Genomic DNA, 18609 nt, shown 5'->3' on the forward strand with positions numbered 1-18609 from the left:
AGTTGGGAATGATGACTTGTGTTGACTCACATCGCATGCTTTTTTAATTTTCGCCTTTCTACAGAGTTTATCGGTTTTCCCTATGGTTTTAATTTGGTCAGCTTTCCTCGTTAACTGATCGCCCTTTTTTTCTCTTTAGTGGGTTTTTAGTTCTTTGGGTGTAAAATTTTTGAAGTATATGGACGCACATTTAAAGTATTAAACGTAGACTAATAACAAAACAAATTACAGATTCCGCCTGTAAACTGCGAAACGAATTTATTAAGCCTAATTAATCCATCATTAGCTAATATTTACTATAGCATCACACTGTCAAATCATGGCGTAATTAGGCTCAAAAGATTCGTCTCGCAATTTACATGCAAACTGTGCAATTGGTTGTTTTGTTTCCCACATTTAATGCTCCATACATATATCCAAACATTTGATATGATGTTTTTGGCTAAAATTTTTTGTGATCTAAACAAGGCCTTAATACAAAACAGAAACTCTCTAAGCTCCTAAGTTTAACAAATCCTCATATGGAACCATTGTTAGGATGAAAATAAGTTAAATACACAATGTACTTCGATTATAATTGGGATAAATATACGGGGACACATTTATTGAAATTCCATCAGCCAAATTCAACCCAAATCAGACTAAATGAATCATATCCGTGCTGAGGAGAAACTATTACTCTCAAGGGGACATCCACTCGTTTGCATGTCATCCAAATAGTTATGAAAAAAAATAATAAAATTTAACAAGATAGATTAATATGTGATAAATCTGATCAAATTTAACTTCCACGAGTTGCAAAAAAATCATACATTAACTAGCCAAAAATCATTGTTTGCTAGACACTCCCTATACATTAACTAGCCGAGACTAATTGGGCCCAAAACTTCCGTACTCAGTTCGGCCCAGCCCAGTAACCAATGCCTCCAAAGTCCGATCCGGCCTCCCTCATCGTGATTTGTGACGTGCAGGGTACCAAGACACTATTCCAAATTCCGTTCCGACACGTACTTACCGTGCGCGACCAATACATACACACATCTCCGCCACACGTGCACCCGCACAGATCGCCGCCGCCGCAAACCTCGCCGCCGGCAGCGTCGTAGCTACGCATCACGTAATTAATGATGATGATGTCCTCCGCGGCGCCGGCTGGCCATCACGCCGGAGAAGAGCCGCCGCCGCCGTCGACGACGAGGAGCACCATGTCGACGTGCACGATGGGGACGGTGGAGGGCCACCACCGGTTCGCGATCCGCGGGTACAGCCGCCTGAGGGCGCTCCTCGCCGCCGGCGAGTACGTCCGGTCGGCCGCCTTCACCGTCGGCGGCTACGACTGGGCCGTCGTCTTCTACCCGCGCGGCGCCACGCACGCCGACCGCGACCACGCCGCCGTCTACGTCCAGCTCCTGACCGACCGCGCCGCCGCCGCCGCCACCTTCGACCTCCGCTTCGTCCGCGCCGACTCCGGCCGGCCGCTGTCCGTGCACCCGCCGCTCGCCGCGCCGAGGACGTTCAGCACCGTACTCCGCTCCTCCTCCGCCGCCATGTACGGCGTCAAGGTGGAGGCGATACAGGCGCTCCAGGCCAACTACGTCCGCCGCGACCGCCTCACCATCGACTGCGCCGTGCGCGTCGTCGGGAAGCCGCGGGTGTCCGCCGCCGCGCCGCTGACGGCGGCCGACGTCCCGCCGCCGGACCTCGCGGCGCACCTCGGCCGGCTCCTCGACCTCAAGTCCCACGCCGACGTCACGTTCGACGTGCGGGGAGTGCAGTTCGCCGCGCACCGGGTGGTGCTCGCCATGCGCTCCGCCGTCTTCGCCGCCGAGCTGTTCGGCCCGATGCGCAACAACGCCGGCGGCGCCATCAAGGTCGGCGACATGCAGCCCGCCGTGTTCAAGGTCCTTCTCGGCTTCATCTACACCGACACGCTCGCCGCCATGGACGACCTCGACGCCGACGAGGACGACAGGCGAGAGCTCGCCCGCCACCTGCTCGTCGCCGCCGACCGGTACGACATGGGCAGGCTGAAGCTCATCTGCGCGGACATGCTCGCGAGGAGCCTGACGGCGCAGACGGTGGCGAGCACATTGGCATTGGCCGACCGCCATGGCTGCCGCGGGCTCAGGGAAGCCTGCGTCGAGTTCGTCATCGCCATGGGTATGAACGATGAGGTGGTGATAAGCCGGCATCCTGACCAGCTCAGCTGTATCTCGCTCTTCAAATACTTCTTCTACCAGATCGGCAGCTTACTCAAAATCCACTAAACTGTGTTTAATTAGTGAAAGATTCAGAGTGATTGTGTTATTTCAACTTCTACTACTGTCGATAGACTCTTAATCTTTTCTTAATTAGTTTGTCCACTAAACTGTGTTACTAGTTAGACTCAAGAGTGTTTGATTGTTCCAACTTCTGATAGAGTCAATAGACGCTTAATCTTCTTAATTACTACAGTTTGTGGCTAATCTTCTTAATTAGTAGTTTGTGGTTGTTTACTGACCAGGTAGCTTTTTTGCAGTTTTGTTGATGTTCTGATATACCTTTATCAAAATCCTCTAAAAACTACTCCTCACGAGTAGTTTGTCTCCCCAGTAGCTTGTTGAGTATATTAATTAGTCAGTGAGCTTGATTTTTCTAACTTCTGATGCTGCCAATGGACATTTATATATTCTGAATTAGTTTGTGGTTTTTTACTAACCAGTTTAGTTCATGTTCTGATATGCCTGAGTTTGTAAATAATTTATCCTACAAGAAAAGGACGATTTTTCATACAAGAGTTTCTATGTGGTTTTACCAGTGAAACAAATTAACAGCGTGCTTATTATTTTTACTTCTGGTACTATCAATGAACGCTTAATCTTCGTAATCAGTTTTTGTTTGTTTACTCACCACTTAATTATTCATAGTTTGTGAAGGTTTACTGACTTGTAGGTACTCCTAGCTCAGTTGTAGTTTAGTTGATGTTCAGATACGAGTGAGTTTGTAGATATTTTTTCCTGCAGGAAAAGAAATAAAGCTAATGCAGTTCAGGTCCAACTATTCACTCTGTAATTTTACTAGTGAAACAGAACAAGATTTGCTCTGAAAATTCTGGATGAACAACAGGCACTTGTCCCCTCTGATAATTCTGAATGAAACAACAGACAAACATGCACTAAAGTTCTGAATGAACATCATAACAAACAGACTAAAATTTCTGAATGAACAGCAGAACAAGCAGATTCTGCACAACAAGCAGAACAAACAGACTCAGAAATTCTGGATGAACAACACAACAAACAAGTTGTGAACAAAACAACAATCAGATTCTCTGAATGAACAAGAGAAACAACACAACAGCAGGCTCTGCACAAAACAACAATCAGATTGTCTGAATGAACAACAGAACAGACAAGAGTACTCTGAACAAGAGAACAATTAGACACAACCCTTCAAGTCTGATCAACAAAAAACAATCAGGTACCACTACCACATGATGAAATACAGTATATCGCCCCTGGTTTGTGTAATCAGTACACCAAGTAGTAACTGATTACTTGATTAGCCATCTGCAACACAAGAATAAAACTGCATACTTGAAAACTTCAGCAACAAGCATAAAACTGCATACTTGATTAGCCATCTGAAACACAAGCATAAAACTTCAGCAACACAAGCATAAAACTGCATACTTGATTAGCCATCTGAAACACAAGCATAAAACTTCATAAACCATACAGGAATACCACTCTACAAGTACAGCAAAGGACATAATCAATTTCTCAGGTCAAACAGGTGATTAGTAATCTGCAACCCAAGCTGCATAAACCATACAGGAATACCACCCTGCAAGTACAGCAGAGTACAAGAGGCATCAGATTTGAATCAGGAGACAGAGACAAAATTTCAGATCAGATCTGGCCAAGAAACATTCACACAAAGTACTCATCCAAATGCTGATGAATATTTTCTTCTCGGTTCATAATAGATAGATTCATAGATAGATCAGACAGTGCAAATCCATGGCTTGTCTCTCAAACCGACCCAACGAAACAAAAAGATTAAACCACTCCAAGACTCCCATCCCATTACATAGAACGACGACGACGACGAACCGATAGATCCATAGCTTTCCTAACGAGATCTACGACTACTAATAAGATAGAACTGATCACCCGCTGCTCGGTGATTCAGTGAGGGAGGGGGAGCAAAACGCATCATGGGAGGGAGCTGGATCTGACGCCGCGAGCAGCGCCTAGTAGGTCTTGCTGGGGCACTCGCGAGCGATGTGGCCGGTCTCGCCGCAGTTGTAGCACCCGCCGCCGCCGCCGCCACCACCACCGCCGCGGTAGCCGCCGCCACCACCACCGTAGCCACCACCGCCGCCTCCTCCCTGGGAGCAGTCCCTGGCCATGTGGCCCTCCTCGCCGCACTTGTAGCACGCGCGGCTGCCTCCGCCGCCGCCGCCGCCGTACCCGCCGCCGCCTCCGTAGCCGCGGTCGCCCCCGCCGTAGCCGCCGCCACCGCCGCCGTAGCCGCGGTCACCGCCGTAGCGGCCGCCGCCTCCGCCCCCGCCGTAGCCGCGGTCCCCGCCGCCGCTGGGACGGGATCCGCCGGTGAGCGCCCCGCCCCCCGGCGCGGTGACGTCCACGGCCTTGGTGCGGCCGTCGTTGCCGGATCCGACGGAGAACTCGACGACGTCGCCGTCGTTGAGGCTGCGGTAGCCGTCGGACTTGAGCGAGGATTGGTGGACGAAGAGATCCTCGCCGCCGTCGTCGGGGGTGATGAAGCCGAACCCCTTGGTGGCGTCGAACCACTTCACCGTCCCCTTCACCCTCTCCGACGCCATCTCGACCTCGCCCTCGCCCTCTCGCCGCCGCCGCCGCCGCAACCCAAAACCCTAGAAACCCTAGATCGGTGTGGGAGTGGAAGCGAATGGGAGGAGAAGCCGCCGCCGGGTGGGCTATTTAACGGCCCAAAAAAAATCTTTGCATTAAATTACTACCTCGAAAAAAAATCTTTTCATTAATTGCCTCTTTATTTTGGAATATTTACCGAGATATTCCCCGCGGCATCGGCCCATCAAACTCTTCCTCTCCCGACTGACATCTCGGCCCACTTAGGCGGCCCAACTTCATAGTTTCGGTCCGACACGTTCAAGGGAAGGGAACAGAGATGGATTTTGTTTCGGACTTGATTTGTAAATTTGCACGAAATTTATACAAAATTAGCGGTGGATTCGGATTAGTGCGCGTAACAAAGTTCACACGATGGCGACGGAGTGCACGACGTCGACGAGCACGACGGCGACGGTGGAGGGGCGGCACAGGTTCCGCGTCGCCGGGTACGGCGCCACCAAGGGCGCCGCGCCCGGCCACCGCGTGGCGTCGGGGACCTTCACCGTCGGCGGGTTCGACTGGGCCGTCGTGTTCTACCCGGAGGGCGTCACGGCCGCCGACATGGACTTCGTCTCGGTCTACCTCGAGCTCAAGAACGCCGCCGCCGCCGCTGGCGGCGGCGGAGGCGGCGCGGTGGCGCGCGCGTTCTACGACCTCAGGCTGATCCACCCGGCCACCGGCGAGCCGCGGTCCGTGCGCTGGCCCATGGACGGCTCGACGTCGCGCGTGTTCTCCCAGGCGTTCCCGGCGTGGGGGCACCTGAGGTTCATGCGGCGGCGCGAGCTGGAGGAGATGGGGTTCGTCCGCGACGACCGCCTCACCATCGAGTGCGTCGTCAACGTCGTCCTGGACCCCGTCGTCACCGCCGGCGACGCGCCGGAGCTCGACCATCCGCCGTCGAACATCCTCGGCCACCTCGCCGGGCTCCTCGGCGACAAGGGCACCGCCGACGTGACGCTCGTCGTGCGGGGCGAGGAGTTCGCCGCGCACCGGGCGGTGCTCGCCATGCGTTCGCCGGTGTTCAAGGCGGCGCTCTACGGGCCAATGAAGGAGTCCACGGACGCGAACGCCGGCCGCGTCGCCATCGACAGCGTCGAGCCGGCGGTGTTCCGGGCTCTCCTCCACTTCATCTACACCGACACGACCGCCGCCATGGACGACCTCGACGACGACGACGACGACAAGGCGCAGATGATCATGCACCTTCTCGAGGCCGCCGACCGGTACGACGTCGAGAGGCTGAAGCTGATCTGCGAGCTCATGCTCTGCAAGAGCATCGCCGTGGACACCGTCGCGGCGACGCTGGCAATGGCGGATCAGCACCATTGCCAGAAGCTCAAGGAGGCGTGCATCGAGTTCTTGGCCACCTCCAAGAAGATGGAAGGCGTCATGGAAAGCCAAGGGTACGAGAAGATGAAGCTATCTTGCCCTTCTTTCATGGTGGATTTGTGGGAGATAATAGGCAGGAAGATGACCTCTTATTCTGTTATTCCCAATATCTATGCAAGAGACAAGGACTAATTTTCTTGAATTTCCTTGCAAATTCGCATCAAAATGCCAGCATGTAACCATAAACCATTGACTGATTCTAGTTTGGAGATAATGATCACAGTCTTGCTACTTCCCGCGATCCTCAACATCTTGGCAAAAATCTGAAATGTTTGAAGTTAAGGATAAGATTTGATCAAAAATTTAAAATTTCGACCATCAAGTTTATCAGTTTATCAAATTTAATAAGTTTATGATATAATGATATTGCTTTTTGATGCAAATATATGTATACCATTTTTTTTGTTTTTAAGCTAATTAACCATTTAAAAAATATTGATTAGAATTATAAAGTTTTATCCGATTCATGACATAAACAACAAGTATTTATAACCGAAGGAAGTATTCAGTATTGACAACTAGGCTAGCTGAGCAACTTGAAGATACATAGCCGTTCATATGATTTGTGTTCCGGAGTTGGTCAGCCGCAATGTTGTAACTCATCTGCTCACATCTCGTACGACATTTCAAGATATGGAGGCTTCTTCTTGTTTTGGTTGACACATTTCTGTTCTACGCTCTGTAAACAACAGGATGTACACTGCATGCACACCAGACGAATGTATATATACGTGAGTGGCCGTGAACAGACACGTATATCTCATCAAAATTTTGATTGATCACTGCCATAAATCCACAACCGATGTTTGAGTGAATTCGACTTGCAATCTTTCTGTCTGTCTTTTGTTTCTTTCTTGTTTTGTTTTGAGTTTATGTGTAATCATTATCTAAAAAAACAATCTGTTTATATTTCTGTTTGTGTTTCATGAAACGGATTAGTAATGTTCTCAGGGCCCAGGTCTAACCCGAATCCAGGCCTTCGAGAGGGCCTATCTAAAACACTATATTATCGTATGATCCAATTTCATGGCGTACGTGCTCGTGCTGGTCTTCTTCGTCTCCCCAAGTTCTCATCTGCTATTGCGCAATGGGCGCCTGCGCCTCAGCTTCGCGGCCGCCGCCGTCGCCGCGCCACGGCTGCTCTCCGCCGACGCCGACGATGACATGGACGGCGTCGACGTGCACGACGCCGATAGCGCAGGGCGCGCACGCGTTCACCGTCTACCAGCACGGCCTCGTCAAGAGGACCACCGCCGCCGGCGAGTTCGTCCGGTCGGGAACCTTCGCCGTCGGCGGCTACGACTGGGCCGTCAGGTACTACCCCAACGGCGACAGCGCCGCCGAGGCGGCGTGCCGCCAGCCGTCGGTGGTCCTCGAGCTCATGACCGCCGACGCCGCGGCGTCCGTGGTCTACGAGCTCAAGGCCGTCGACCAGGTCACCGGCGAGCGCCTCGTCCTCCGCGAGGACAAGACGGCGGCGTTCGACACCAGGAACGGCCAGTTCAGCTGCTCCGGCGTGCAGTTCGTCGAGACGCCGGCGTTCCTCGCCGGCGACTTCCTCTCGATCGAGTGTATAGTCACGATCTTCGGCGAGCCACGCGTCTCAAAGACGAACAAGATGCCACAGCCGCCGCCGCCGCCGCCGCCGGCGGAGACAAGCGATGTCTCATAGACAATAAAGAAAAACAACTATACTACTGTATTGCTCTCATGTCATGGTTTAATACAAACTGGTCAAACTACTGTGTTGCTCTCATGGTTTTTGTCTCTGATGAAAACAATTACAATTGCTTACATTAAACGAACAGTAGGTTAAGCAGAAAAGAAGCTGTGGTTCAACCATGTTCTTCTAGTGTAGACAAGCATTGGGTCTGAACAGATTAATTCCAGGTTTATAGCTGCATTACCTCTGTCGAAGACGAAAATTCGCCGTTGATCTTACACATCATGGCATCATCAATCTCCACCCTAGTCCAGAGCTTTGGAAAAGAATAAGGAATCGTAACAGATGCAACAGATTCTTGGTTGCTCAATTCATTCTTCTTTCCAAACAGCTGCGCCGCAATACCAGAGCAGATCTTCAGATCAACCTCACTCTGTGCTCTTATCATCTTAGCAAGGAGCTCAGTCATCTTTGCACCTCTCTCCATTTGCTGCTTGATGGATAACTTGACAGGCTTTGGATGGTCATCTGGATTTTGGTCAGGAGGGTTGTCATCCTCGTAGGTGCTTTTGCTTTCTAGCAATTCCTTTATCTTCTGGTCCAAAATAGTAGCAATCCTGTCCCGGAAGCCATCTGCATTTGCAGAGTCCGATTTCAGCCTCACCTTTGCCTCGGAAACCAATGTTTCCATCCTCTCTTCTGAAGAAGTTGCTTCAGGTTCAGGTTCATCAGCAGCATCTTCTGTAAGACCGAACGTTTCCTCCAGTAACCCAACATTCTGTGTATACCTTTCATACGCTTCATTTTCAGCATCGATGTCTCCTTGGATATGTTCTTTTAGCTTCTCAAACCTCCACTTGTTTATGCCCATAACATCCTGTAATATAAATGCTTAACTCCTTAATCATGGTCTCATCATGGAAGAAAAGAAACGAAACTAAACAATGAACAATCGCAAACAATGGAACAGCTAGAACCTTTTTGGCAAGGGACTTCTTTGTTCGGAGGGAATTCAGGAAATGATGGGGAAGCCTTTGCAGAGAAGCCAACCTTGATGAACTGCAGCAGCAAATTTCAAGCAAGCATCAGAAATAATGACAGATTTTACCATAAGATAAAACTCCTGGTTCAGAAGGTTACCCGGTTGAAGGTATATTAGCTGATGGTTGCTCTGACAGAGGAGCTGTTGACAGAGGTGGCTTATCTGGCAATGTGTTGTTCTGTTTCAGAACTGTCATGATTGGTGATAAGAGGTGGTTAGTGGCTTTTTCAAAAATATTAGAAAAATACAGAGTCCAGACAAATCACAGAAAATATGTAGACAGGCATAACATCATAGCCATAAATCAAAATTTCTTGTATGTAACCAAATGTTGCTAATCCCTTATACACCAGAGAGAATAAATTTTGACAGCAACATTCAGTGCCATATAATGAAGAGTATAGAGAGAGATGAATATAATTCGAAAGCAGATTTAAGAGGTACAATACAACAAATAAGAGCCCTTCAAGGTACACCCATGAGGCCATTATCCCTCCAAAACACATTTCTGAAGGTCCATTTGATTTTAGAGACCAAGGCAATAATAATGCTATGGCAAGGGTCAATTTAATTTTAGAAACCAAGGTTGTCATGGGCTCATGGCACTCAAGTGAGTCATTACCACAGTCACTAGATCATGATACAATACTGTCGTTCCTGAACCTGTCCCAGTTTGCTGGTCACAGTTGATGCAGGTCACCTCCAGGCCGTGTTTGGTTATTAGAGGCATCCAAATCAGGTACAGAAACCTACCTGATTTTGATTGGGGCAACAGTGGCCAGGTTCCTCGCCATTCAGGTGGTGCTGGCATGTGTGAAGGTGTGTGGTGGCACACTGCAGGGGATAATCCAGCAGTAGAAGATGGGGACCAAGTTGCTACACCCTGTGATCTCGTGGCCCTCAAGGTTCTCTGTCGCCGATGCAAGACAAGTCAGCAGAAGAGGGGAGGAGGTTTGGAGAAGACTAGGGCATTTGCTTATAAAAGATGGTGGCAAGGGTGTCTGCTGAAAGCCTGAAACTGCATCGATGGCGAGGATATGAGATTATGTTAGAACTGAGGAGATAGAGCAACAGAATTGTGTGGCTGGATGGGTCACATGTCTGATGTCTCTACAACCCAAATATTTATTTGTCTCATTTCGTGTTCCCTTCCTTGTAGTGTAAAACTGATTATCTTCCTTGGGTGTTTGTGTATGACATACCATAAAGTAGTAGTAATTTATTTTATACCATATAATTTATTTTGACAGACCAAGTAGCTTGTTCATCGACCTAGATTCATTGGTTCAGGTTCAGGGTCACATCCCACATCCTAAACTACAGTCCTGAAGAAAACTGCCGCTGTTTGATCCAACCTGACAAACATACTGAAATTCTTCTCTACACCCTTTCCCTCATTTCCTTCCCTAAACCCTACAAAATATGAAGATCAAACATTCTGTTGACCAACATCATCCCACTATTTGAGCAGCCTGATGGAGAAGCATTAATTGGTTGTTAATGTTGTTCAATTGCACGCGACAACATTGTCAGTACTGAGAAAAATAAAAATCCAAAATGGAACAAAACGTTATAATAATGCATTTCTATACCTGTAGTTTCCCTTTTAGATGTTGAAATGAGCATGTTCAAATCTTATCATTATAAGTTTGATCAACGGTCCATAAGAAAGTGACCGTACCTTAAAATTCCTCCATAATTGAAGTATCCCACTACCCCACTTACAAGCAATTGTCCTAGCTTTGATGCTAAGTAGCTAAACGTGATAAGCATTCCCAGAATAAATTGTAAACAATAAAACAGGTAAATCTCCAACTGCCAAACAATGAGTAATAGTCCACAGAAAGGTAAAACTGCAAGACCAAATCACGCCTGTCAAAAAAATTGGTTGGATCAAATGATCGAATAAGTGGATGTACAGGTATTCAGTCAGCGGCTTAATACAACTAATTACAAGCACAATTCGTTGCACAGGAGCAGATATATACTCAAATGGTACTAGCATTACACATACATACCATGAATGTGGCAAGGATTCTGAGCCTTGTAGCAGCAGCTCTTACAACACTGGAACGGGCACCTGAAAGGCCAAGCATTACATTACACAGAATGAATTAAAAAAAATATCCAGGAGCGACATGCCGATACAGCGCATCGATTTCTCTTAGAAAACCATCACTACAAATCCCCAAAACAAAAAAAAAAAAATCTTACCGCGAGCGCGCAACGTTGCCGCACTGGATGCACTTGGGCTTGTTGAGGCCGCGCAGGTTGGGCTTGGGCATGTCGAAGGCGGACGCCGGGGGCAGCTTCTGCGGCGTCGTCCCATTGCCGTTGGCGACCGCGACCGCGGGTGCCGACGAGTCGCTGGCCGCCTTCCCGCTGGATGCCGGCGACGACGCGGCCATAGCGAACCCGCCGTGAACCACCCCGCAACTCCGCACAGGACCAGCGGTTGGGATTCCGGGGAACCGGAGGCCTCGACGGCGGCGGTGCTCCGGCGAGCTAGGGTTTCTTCTTTTTTTTTTCTTTTGTGTCTCTCCTGCTTTTCTTTTCTTGAGTCGAGTCGAATCCAATCCAATCGTGCGGTGGCTTCCCGAGACGAACGGTTTGATGTGGGCTGACAAGGTGGGCCCGGTGGTGTAATTGGGCTGGGCCCAATTGACCAAGTCTATTCTACCAAGGCGATGACGCCGGCGAGTTCGTCCGTATCGACGCCTTCTCACTTCGCAGCCGCCGCCGCCGCCGGCGCCACCGAATTCAACCCCAACGGCGACGGCGGAAGAAGAGGATTTTCGCCGGCGACGGAGGTGACGGAAGTGTGCCCTTTTTTTAAGTAAATTTTTCATCTACACAAACCGTTGGCCCCATTATTTCGCTTATCTTGTGCTTATTGTCCAGCTTACTAGTAGCAAACAAAAAATAATTTGTACGTAAAATTTTTATATGTGTGTGTCTTTACTGATATAAAGGCCAATGTTGTAAAATAAATCACGATGAAAAAATCCACAAAATCAACTTCATAATTAAGTCTTAAAATTAACTTGACTTATGGTATAAACATAAGTGAAACAATGGAGACACATTTTTTAAAAAATAATGGTTAATGATTTCATACAGAAACAGTTCCAAAGTATCTCTGAAATCTAAGTTCAAATGCTTCGATTATAAAGTGGCTTGGCTCATTTTTGAGTCATCAACAAGCATACAGAAAAGTTCCATGCATTTTTTTTCTTTTTTCCTCTTTTTTCAGTCATGGTAGCTACAAAAATCATAGGCAAACACCAGCTGGTGTTCTTCAGCCTAGCACACACTGAAACACATAGATACAGTCATACACACACTAATCATCAATCACACAATCACATAAACCAAAACAAAGCTCTCTGCTATGCTTACTGAGAGAGTAAGCTAGAATTATCCCCTTCTCCACATTTTTTTAACTTCCTACTGGGTGCTGTTTCTGACATGCACAAGATTCCTCAGCTCTTCAAATGCATCCATGGTCTCTGGATCGAATCCCCCAGCAAACTGCAAAAATGAGCGGCAATTTAGAATATGCAGCTGACATTAAGGTTTAAATAACACATCTTAATATGTCATAACAAGAGTTAACAGCAGAAAATAGCACAAACGTAATGCAGAAATAACCATAATGTTTCTGAAGGACATAAAACATATACAAGCACCTGTGGAAAATAAATATGTGCAATTATATACGGAATGGGAATCAGGAGGCAGATGAAACAATTATGAGATGTGGTATAACATAATTGCCCAAGTATACATCTAATCAGAATGGAGTATGCAGTATGCACAGGGGAATTTTCTTTTTGTGGAGTTCCTGCTAGAAATGTGTTACCTGATGCATTCTGAAGGCAAATCTCACAGCCTGAAGTAGCATATACTCCAAAGCTGGATCTTTGTTCAGAGGTCCCATGTATTGAAGTTCCATAGCAACTCTTTTCATGTACATCTTTGCTAATTTGACAGAAGAAAATTTTATCTGCAGTTATCAAGGAAATAGAAAGACAACGATTACTCCAGTTAATAGAAAGGCAATGATTAATCCAACAGGATGTAAACGATGGTCTAGGTGATCGTTGCAAACTGCTTCTGTTTTACAACCTTTTTGTGGTATCAACATAATCTGCAAAATGTTCACAAGCAAACAACAGTGGTACCTATGCAAAGCGTACCACATTCCTAAGTTTCAGTAGATGAAAATAACCTTAGATACTATATAACAAGCACCTCAAGTTAACCAATAGGTACTTGAAAACTTATCCTGGTAGTCTCCATGCTATCTATTCTGAATACTGGTAACCAACAAATTTTACTTTTTGCAGGCCAAGCATCATAATTCTGACTAGGTCATTTCCTGTATCATATGCTGACAACAATGTAGCACTAAGAAATCAAACCTTCAAATACGGAAAATTATAGAACATATACCTTGCCAATAAGATTGTTGTCGAGCATCCAGTCAGTAGGAATATTAAACTCTTTACACTGTCTCATCGTAGCATCCCTTGTCCTCAGAAGATTGTAGACACTCCGCTCAGTCCTGAATTAAGAATGCAAATGAAAATATCAGTATTCCCATTTAAGTTTACCACTATTTCTGTTAAATGTATGTAATCTGTATACTTATAGTAAATTTAGTCGTACTTTTCTGATATTGTAACCATTTTCTTCAGTGCAATGTCACATGGAAGGCGAGGATCATCTTTATAGTTTGAAACTTCAGATTCCAATTTTTTCAGGTCTTGGTAGCCAAAAGCTGCCTCTCGTAGAGTATCTGCCTTCCTTTCTGGCCAATCAAAATGCTTCAGCACTGCTCTCTCATCCACCTTCAAGTAATGCAATTACATGAGTGAAAAAACAAAGTAAATTGCTCAGAGTATAGTGCTACTGAACATTCATACCAGGAAACCAAGCTCATCATCAAGCCATTTCACAAATGCAACCACATCTTCTATATCTTTGTAAGCTGCATTGGTCACCTCCTTGATCAATGATTTCACAAATTCACCTTGAGTCTCAACATCAGCCTTGATCTGAAAATGAACAAAGAGTAAAGTAAATAGCCATACATCAGTGCGAGAACCAGCTAGCTTTTCATTGGTATCTACAATTCTACATATGTCCAATAATCTGAGCAGAATATTCTACTTACAGCCTGCAAATGCGAAGAACGGTTCTCAATTTCACCAATCATGCTACTCCGCACATTTGCTGAGTTAGCAGTTTCACAGATTCCACTCCCAGAAGTATCCTTTTTTGAGTCCCTTCTCATAAGTGAATGGTAAAGCTCTGCAACTTGTGGTGCCCTCTTCATGACCCCAGCGTTTCTTGTGGAGAACTTTGGAGGCGGTGGCGGTGGCGGAGGCTTTGGTGGATTCGCAGCTGATCCATTTGATGGACCAGAATGTGGCACAGAAACTGAAGGTCTAGGAGGAGGGTTTGGAATACGCAAGGCACGCTTTTCAACATCCATACTTTGAGACTTGCATACTTCTGACTTGCCAAGAAGAAATCTTGAGCTTTCAGATCGACCAAAATCATACTTATCCACAAGAAGTTCACGCTTCTCCCTGATTGTCTCATCCTTATTACAGGAGATTGCCTCATCTGTTGCTTCAGGCAGGCAGATAAAGGTATCAGATTGGCGCCTCTTCACAATGCTAAACTCCTGAGCACATCCTTTTGGTCCACCTAGTGAGTGCCTGCGTGTCGGGCTTCTGCATTCTGCAGCTTCAATCCATGCTCTGTCAAGAAGGGCCTCCTTTTTAGATGCTTCACAATTCTTATCATTCTGAGACCATTGTTTGATACGCTCAGCAATGCTGAACTTCTTGTGATCAGAACTGTTCTGATCAAGTCTTGCATCACCATCACAATCATCAACATGACAAGCAATTTCATCATTATAATCTGCATCTGTCATTGCTCTAGCTGCTTGATCTGAGTTACTGAGCTCATGACGTAGACAAGAATTGATCCACCGAAGATAGGCAAGCTCCTCAACTTCAGTTAGCCGACTCATTTGCAGACCCTCAACCTGCTTGCTCAAGTTTGCATTTGTGTGCCGCAATAATGAAGCCTCAGCTTGAACCTTTGCAACTATCTCACTCTGGTGACAATAAGCATGGTATAGAAAAGGTTAGCTGGAAACAAACTACGACTCAACCCACCTGAAAAATAATTTAGTTTAAGTAATGTTACCTCGGCATTCTTTTCAATGACAGCCAATTTGGACTCTGCTGAAGAGAGTTTAATTGCGAGGTTTCGTTTCTGAAATTGAAGCTCTTTGTTTAAACGTCGCAGTTCAACAACTTCAATCTCCAAGTTTTCTGAAGAAGATGCATTGCCCCCATTCATACTAGAAACCCGATTGCCATGCCCATCCAACCTTGCATTTTCTTCATGCTGCTCTACCATACAAGATAGAGCTGATAGCTGTTCAGAAAGGCTTGTTTTCTCAACTTCTAGTGAAGTTTTAAGTCGCACAAGCCTGTCAATTTCATTCTTCCTTGAATCAAGATCCTTTTCAAGTTCCGAAACTCTAGGATTTTCTCTGCATTGCCGCAACTCTGACTGTAATGCTAGTTCCCTTTCCTTTGACTCACGTAGTTGTTCCCTGAGATGATCCAACTCAAGAAAAAGATCATGAGATGCTGGGGACCTGATGCCATGGCAATCAAAGACATGGGGGTGAACCTGAGCACCAGCAGGTGAACAAGGGAAATCTCCCATAAGAGATCTCTTAACCCTAGAATGATATGGAATCTGTTGGTTGCTGGTGTTAACATTTTCCACACTTGCAAGAGGTGGCTTCTTGCTTGCAGCAGCTGCTGTCTTCTTGGTCTTTTTGTCAGCTGTGAACCCTTTGACAATTTGGGAACCCCAAGAGGATCCAAATTTTGGCTTGAGCACATTTATATTGCTTTTGGAGTCAACCCTTGATCTGCATGGCTTTGTTTGGTTGTCAAACATAATATCTTCTTTCATCTTGTAGCGATTTTGCCTGACCCAGAACACTAACCATGCAGAGGTGACTCGACTTGATTAAAATGTTCCAGTACCTGTACTAACACCTGCAAATAAGTGAGAAAAACATGAATTGAGCTAGCAACCAAACATCAATAACACAGATGAAAACAAGAATAAAGAAAAAAAATGAAGAACCAGATATGAATGCCTTTTAAAATGGATGCCTTCAAAAATTGTCCATAAATAAGGAAATAAAGCATCAATTCAGGAGTACTAGACTAAATGAATTCTTTATTGCAATGCTACCCAGAACCATATCAAACCACATCTTTAACTACTTCCATGGAGTCCATTTGTGTACTACTCTGAAGAGAGCAACATTTAAGCAGCATTACAACTGCCTTTATCTCTCTCTTTAGAAGCATTTGTATGAAGCAAATAAATAACATCAAGGTCTGAGCAAATCAAGCTTAATACTTTTTTGAGATTATCGTTTCCAAAGGCTAAAAAGAAGCACTGCCTTTCAATTTTTTTGTGGCCGTACAGTACACATTTGTAGCATCGACCATCAATGCATCGTCGACGAAGATGAAATCTCCCGAAACCTAATCACCAAAAAGCAGAAAACTGCTAACTGCAAACAAGCATCCTCTTGAACTAACTAAAACACGAAGGAGAAGGAGCAAAATGCCCCAAGATCCAACTCCCTAGAACCAAAATCGAATGAGAACAGCAAATGGGACCAACCGATTTTGGCGAAGATGATAAACACAATGCCAATCAAAACCCAAAAGCTTCCACAAAAATCAAGCATTTGAACACAGCGAGTAGACTGAACCCACATTGGGCTCATCATCAAGAAGGACACAACAAGTAAAGCGCGACTCTTACCTCCCACCACCCACCATCGATTTGTACAGATCGAGGTGAAAGCAAACTCCCCCGTCCACAAAAGAACCCAGCCGTTCTGCACACCGAGCGAGCTCAAGACGATCGCCAATCCTGAAATCCCCCACTAATCAAAGCCTTCTCCCTCCTTTTGACCTCCTCCTGACCGCAAGTCCGCAACCTATCATCCCCCGCTCCAGCAAGAACCCCCCCAAATCAGCTCGATTTCAACTTAAGAAGACGAAAAAGAAAAAAAAATCAAAAACCCCGCAGTGCCGTGCCACTCCCGACGACACTACCACCACTACTCCTACTAGTAGTAGAGCCAACATCAGCCAGTGGCAGTAAACAAAGAAGAATAGGAGGATGAAGACAAGTGCGGTGGAGCTTCGGATGCTTTCACCTTCGGCCTCGCTCGCCTTCGATCGCCGCGCCCCGCGCCCACGCGCGGATTTTTCTACGAGCTCGTCGCGGCGAGTTCGAGGATTCGGTTGCTCTCTCTCTCTCCTCTCCTCTCTCTTGCGCTCTGCTTCTTCTCGGGAGAGGAGAAGAGTGGAGTGGAGAGTGGAGGGGGGTGGGTGTGTGGTTTGAATTTTGAAATGGGGATAGGGGTTTTGGACGAGACGAGTAGCCGTAGCGCCTAGGGGGGGACAAGACATTGGCAGAGCAGGTACTGACAGGTGGGTCCCACTGAGCAGTTTCTCGCCTTTTTCTTTTTCTCTCTCCCTGGTTTCTTGTCGCTTTTGTGAGACCGAGCGTACTGGGCCGCCAGCAGGCTACTGGGCCGGGTACTTCTCTCTAAAAGTCTGAGTGTTAGGTGTGGGCTGTCTTGTTATGCTGGAAATAAAAAATGGAATAAGTTCAATTGAGGTCCCTAGATTTGTTGACTGAGTCTGAAATTTATCCCTAAACTGAAATACTAGATATAATGGATACCCCAATTTGCAAAACTAGATCACTCGAGGTTCTAGGCAGTTTATGCCCGGTTTTGGTTGATGTGGCAAGCTGGGTCAACGTGGGACCCACGTGGGCCCCCGTATGTCAGTAGCTAGCACTTTCTTCCTTCTCTTCTCCTCTCTTCCCAATCCCCTCTAGGGCGACGACCAACGGGAAGGACGGCGCGATGGGTGAGATTTTGTTGGCGCTGTCTCCTCTCCCCATCCCCTGATGCTGAGGAGACGTCACCAACAGAGCGACTGAGGGGGTGATTGATGGTGACGAGCAGTTTACACAGCTCTCGGATCAACCGCGAGTAGTGCTCTCTGTTGTCGTTGTTGTCGTCGCTGCTGGCCCCACCATGGCAATGGAAACTCGAGCAACGAAGTGAATCAAAGGTCGGAGGTGGAAGATGGTGGTCGTCGACGTAGAAGATGATGGTGGCCGTTGACGTAGAAGATGACGGTGCCGTCCACGTAGAAGATGACGGTGGCAGGGGTCCAGGTGATGGCATAGGAGTGGGCGGCGACTATGGGGTCATCGAAGGAGAGGAGGTAGCGCTCCTCATTGGCACGGGTGGTGCTATCGTTGCCTCCATCTTCGCCCCTTCCCCAGCCAACGATGGGGCATGGAGGAAATAGATGGGAGATGGGGAATAGATGGAGAGAGAGGGGAGGCTAGAGGTGGAGAGAGGCCTTACATGTGAGCCCCACTCGCCACGTCAGCTAAAACCGTGTGTATACTGCTTGAGACCTCTGGCATACCACTTTTCCAAGTTGAGGAACTTGTTATATTTGGTATTATGGTTTGATGACGAA

The 18609-nt window shown here is 47.0% G+C and overlaps 6 protein-coding genes across 7 annotated transcripts; 3 read left to right on the forward strand and 3 right to left on the reverse strand.

The window, feature by feature from the left end:
- Nucleotides 1-965: 965 nt before the first annotated feature.
- On the forward strand, nt 966-2366 carry LOC107281888 (BTB/POZ and MATH domain-containing protein 2). The gene has a single exon (XM_015793685.3). The coding sequence runs from the start codon at nt 1125-1127 to the stop codon at nt 2265-2267; it is 1143 nt and encodes a 380-aa protein (XP_015649171.3). The 5' UTR covers nt 966-1124; the 3' UTR covers nt 2268-2366.
- A 1567-nt stretch (nt 2367-3933) lies between these two features.
- LOC4344581 (glycine-rich protein 2) lies at nt 3934-4916 on the reverse strand. Its single transcript, XM_015794253.3, has one exon. It carries the CDS (start codon nt 4826-4828, stop codon nt 4235-4237), a length of 594 nt encoding a protein of 197 aa, XP_015649739.1. The 5' UTR covers nt 4829-4916; the 3' UTR covers nt 3934-4234.
- A 333-nt stretch (nt 4917-5249) lies between these two features.
- Nucleotides 5250-6398, forward strand: LOC107277918 (BTB/POZ and MATH domain-containing protein 1). The gene has a single exon (XM_066303302.1). It carries the CDS (start codon nt 5250-5252, stop codon nt 6396-6398), a length of 1149 nt encoding a protein of 382 aa, XP_066159399.1.
- Nucleotides 6399-7353: 955 nt separating this feature from the next.
- On the forward strand, nt 7354-7938 carry LOC107275371 (BTB/POZ and MATH domain-containing protein 2). The gene has a single exon (XM_015793688.2). The coding sequence runs from the start codon at nt 7354-7356 to the stop codon at nt 7936-7938; it is 585 nt and encodes a 194-aa protein (XP_015649174.2).
- An 8-nt stretch (nt 7939-7946) lies between these two features.
- Nucleotides 7947-11556, reverse strand: LOC4344582 (uncharacterized). Its single transcript, XM_015794256.2, has 5 exons — nt 11186-11556; nt 10990-11051; nt 9070-9160; nt 8907-8988; nt 7947-8806 (listed from the first exon to the last, which is right to left on the reverse strand). The coding sequence occupies exons 1-5, from the start codon at nt 11377-11379 to the stop codon at nt 8159-8161; spliced, it is 1077 nt and encodes a 358-aa protein (XP_015649742.1). The 5' UTR covers nt 11380-11556; the 3' UTR covers nt 7947-8158.
- A 617-nt stretch (nt 11557-12173) lies between these two features.
- Nucleotides 12174-17414, reverse strand: LOC4344583 (protein CHUP1, chloroplastic). Of its 2 annotated transcripts, none has more exons than XM_015794255.3 (8): nt 17259-17414; nt 15200-16071; nt 14151-15107; nt 13900-14031; nt 13643-13824; nt 13427-13538; nt 12834-12977; nt 12174-12502 (listed from the first exon to the last, which is right to left on the reverse strand). In XM_015794255.3, the coding sequence occupies exons 2-8, from the start codon at nt 15983-15985 to the stop codon at nt 12419-12421; spliced, it is 2397 nt and encodes a 798-aa protein (XP_015649741.1). In that variant the 5' UTR covers nt 15986-16071; nt 17259-17414; the 3' UTR covers nt 12174-12418. The 2 variants fall into 2 exon arrangements, with proteins under 2 accessions (XP_015649741.1, NP_001390330.1); NM_001403401.1 differs by lacking the exon at nt 17259-17414 and adding an exon at nt 16859-17177 and having other exon boundaries at nt 12180-12502.
- Between the last annotated feature and the right edge of the window lie 1195 nt (nt 17415-18609).

The sequence above is a fragment of the Oryza sativa genome, chromosome 8 (assembly GCF_034140825.1).
Source record: "Oryza sativa Japonica Group chromosome 8, ASM3414082v1".
Lineage (NCBI taxonomy): Eukaryota > Viridiplantae > Streptophyta > Magnoliopsida > Poales > Poaceae > Oryza > Oryza sativa.